A 3,602-nucleotide genomic window follows, 5' to 3' on the forward strand; every position below is an offset into this window, starting at 1 on the left:
GATTACAGGATATTGGAATTGTAATCAATTACAGTCACTGAAAAGAAATAACCATATTACAAGTAGCTCTGACAAATGAGGTGGTTACACTGAAACATAATAGATGTCAAATGCAGAGGATACATTTCCCCATAAAGTAGGCCTACTGTATACAAATACAAAAATACAAAGAGATTATGGACAACATTTTAGGTTCAGCTTTAACATACCTGCTTCAAATTTAATATAATTTAGAATAAATTGTCCAGTGAATTGAATATTCTATGGTTTTACTTCATATATTTTGGATCTGGTACTGAGCGGATTGTCATCAATTACAGTTGAAGCAAGGATACAGCAGGCCTAATCAGGAATACAGTATGCTTAGGCCTAATCAATAATGGTTTAGATGTTGAACAACTGAATATATTTGAAGCCAGCGGAAATGAGCACTGGCAGCGGCTTGTTGACTTGGTCTTGGTGCTGATTAATTAAACTGGTTCAGGGTGCTGACCTTGGTGCTGAAATGTTAGTGACGTGGTCTGCACTCTGCACACATCCCAGTTACAAGCCGTGTGTTGTATTTCAGTGTTCAGTGAGAGATTTGACATGCGCTTTTTGCTTGTCTTGTTGGATGGTCTCTCGACATTGTAGTTTTTATGATTATAAAGGACAGCAAACATAAAGCGACATTTGTCAGAAATCTATTTTGATAGCATATCTAAAAACAAAAAAAGTCAAATCTGCTGAGCTTCAGGACTAAGCTAAAAAGTTTGGTGACATAATCATTTGTCACATTCATAATAATATGTATTCAGTCAACAGGCATTGATCCACAATTCAGTAGCCTAAGTGGAGTTTGATGTTTTGGTGGCAGATGACTTTGCCCTTTAGTGAACTGACGCAGAGGCATCTACCATAACTAAAAAAAGAAAAATATTGGGAGCAATGAAAAGTTTTGAATATTAATAATTCTGGTTTAGTCCATCATCTGCACAAATGCGAAGGTGGATTAAACCTTTTAAAGGAACCTGGCTCACTGAGCCCGCAGCCAGCACGTCACTCCTGACATCAGCAGCGCAGCTTAAATACCCGCAGCGCCAAAGAGTGTCAACTAACCAGACGCGCGCCTTCATATGGACGCACCGGGACCCAAACACAGCACATAGCCTACTTCAACATATAGGAACTAAATGGTAGGATAGTTCTGTAGCCTACATCTTTTTCCTGATTAACGTTTGATTTTGAGTAGTTCACGTGATACTTTTCGGAAGATTAAAGAAAGGTGCCATAACTCGGGCAGGCTCCCCCGGTGCATTTGGTTTTAATAATGATCAACGATACCCTTTTGTCTGGTGAATTGGGCACTAACGTTTCTGAGCCGCTGCCGCTTCTCTCTCTCAGCCACAACCACAGCGCCTTCCCTCCTCTCCGCCTGGAGTCCAAGTCTCTGGTCACTTCTGCGACGATGTTCGCTGTGGGCGTCCTGGGGAACCTCATAGCTATAGTTGTGCTCTGTATCTCCAAAAAGGAGCAAAAGGAAACCACCTTCTACACACTGGTGTGCGGGATGGCCATCACGGACCTTTTGGGCACTTGCTTCACCAGCCCGGTGGTGATCGCCACCTATGTGGCCAGCCGGTGGCCGGGCGGAGCACTGCTCTGCAACTTCTTCTCCTTCTCCATGCTGTTCTTCGGCTCGGCCGGGATGTCCATCCTGTGCGCCATGTCCGTGGAGCGCTACTTGGCCATAAACCACGCGTACTTCTACTCCCAGCACATAGACAGGACCATGGCGCGCTTTGCGCTCCTGGGCGCGTACCTGGCTAACATAGTGCTCTGCATTATGCCGAGCTTTGGCTTCGGACAGCACGTCAGGCACTTCCCCGGGACTTGGTGCTTCCTGGACTGGAGGGCGATGGACCCGCTCGGTGCCTCCTACTCCTTCCTGTACGGCGGCGTGATGCTGGTGCTGATCGCGGTGACCGTGGTGTGTAACTTCGCGGTGTGCAGGTCACTGGTGGGGATGAACCAGAGGACCAGGACCGTCAGGGCGGAGGTGTGCGTGCAGGGCGGCTCGCGGCGCCGCTTTCCCCGACTGCCCTCAGTCACATCTGCGGCGGAGATCCAGATGTTCTGGCTTCTGATCTTCATGACCATCGTTTTCCTGGTCTGCTCCATCCCGCTAGTGGTAAGGGAAATATACTGCACAAGGTGCACCTGTTATTCTATTCTATTCTATTCTATTCTATTCTATTCTATTCTATTCTATTCTATTCTATTCTATTCAAGTCAAGTCAAGTCGTTTATTTGTATAGTCCTTATTCACAAGCATGTCCCAGAGGGCTTCACAGAAAATGTCTAGCTAATTCTAGCTGACACAACAGTAGCAAATTACAGAATAATGATAACACATTGAACAATTGATAGAGAAATATAGAAAATATAGAAATATAGGATAGAGCGGAGGAGAGAGCAGGAGAAGGGAGGAGAGCAGGGGGAATGTGAGAGAGTGATGGGGTGGGGAGGGAATGGGAAATGTTGGGGAGTATAGGAGGTGGGGAAGGAGCAGGGGAAGGGGGAAAGAGGAGAGAGCAGGAGAGGGGAGGGGGGAGGGGGGAGGGAGAGCGGGGGGATGTGGGGGAGAAGAGAGCAGGTAGAGGGAGAATGGGTGCCATGCTTTAAAATGGAATGGATGCCATGCTTTAGAAAAGTGGGGGGCGGGGGGGGGGTTCGGGAACGGAAGGAGGTGGAGGGAGAGCAGGGGGAGTATGAGAGACTATATGGAGAGAACAGAGAAAGGAGGGCTAGCTGACACAACAGTAACAAATTACAGTAGTAATAATAACACATCGAACAATCATATGATAGAGAAATATAGACACACTATTCTATTCTATTCTACTCTTATATTTGCATCATGCTTCTGGCATGCATTTAGCCTTTATTGTTGTTTTGTCTGATTTTATTACAGCCAGTTGTAATCTGAGACATCTCTGTCCTTTCCCTCCACCTGACAGGTGCGGATCTTTGTGAACCAGCTGTATGACCCATCTTACATTTCCTCTGGGGGGAAGCCTGACTACCGCAGTGACCTCTTGGCTATCCGCTTCGCCTCGTTCAACCCCATCCTGGACCCGTGGGTGTACATTTTGTGCCGGAAGAACCTGCTTGTGAAGGGCTGCGAGAGGCTGAAGCGGGTGGTCGGCCAGGTCAGGGAAGCACGTGGGGACGACCTCGGCTGGGCGGGAGGTCAACACTCACCTCCGTCTTTCGAACACAGCAACGCCACCAGCTACGCGTCATTACGCACAAGCAACTACAGGAACGAGGTGGAGCACCAGGTTTCCGCCATGACAAAATCCTTCACAGACTTCGCCATGAGACAGGCGTGGGACTACGACACCGCCCGGGTCAACTTTCACCCGTTCAGCGTCGAGCCCACGTCGGCCCTGGAGTTTGAGACGGAAATGACAGCTGCGTCCAAAGCGACAGCGGCGGCGCCGTCTCCAGGACGCAGCGACGTGCTCTCGGCAAAGTGCGCACCGCACGTCAGAAAAGTGGATATTGTCACGTGCACGTTTAGCACGCCAAGTTCCTGTCAGTCAGAGAAATGCCTTTGA

General features: G+C 48.3%; 1 protein-coding gene across 1 annotated transcript; it reads left to right on the plus strand.

The window, feature by feature from the left end:
- Nucleotides 1–1,309: 1,309 nt before the first annotated feature.
- Nucleotides 1,310–3,602, plus strand: ptger4c (prostaglandin E receptor 4 (subtype EP4) c; the record flags this gene model as incomplete). Its single annotated transcript, XM_083659177.1, has 2 exons — nt 1,310–2,170; nt 3,000–3,602. The coding sequence occupies 2 exons, from the start codon at nt 1,310–1,312 to the stop codon at nt 3,600–3,602; spliced, it is 1,464 nt and encodes a 487-aa protein (XP_083515303.1).

The sequence above is a fragment of the Poromitra crassiceps genome, assembly GCF_964638095.1.
Source record: "Poromitra crassiceps genome assembly, chromosome: 23".
Taxonomy (NCBI): domain Eukaryota; kingdom Metazoa; phylum Chordata; class Actinopteri; order Beryciformes; family Melamphaidae; genus Poromitra; species Poromitra crassiceps.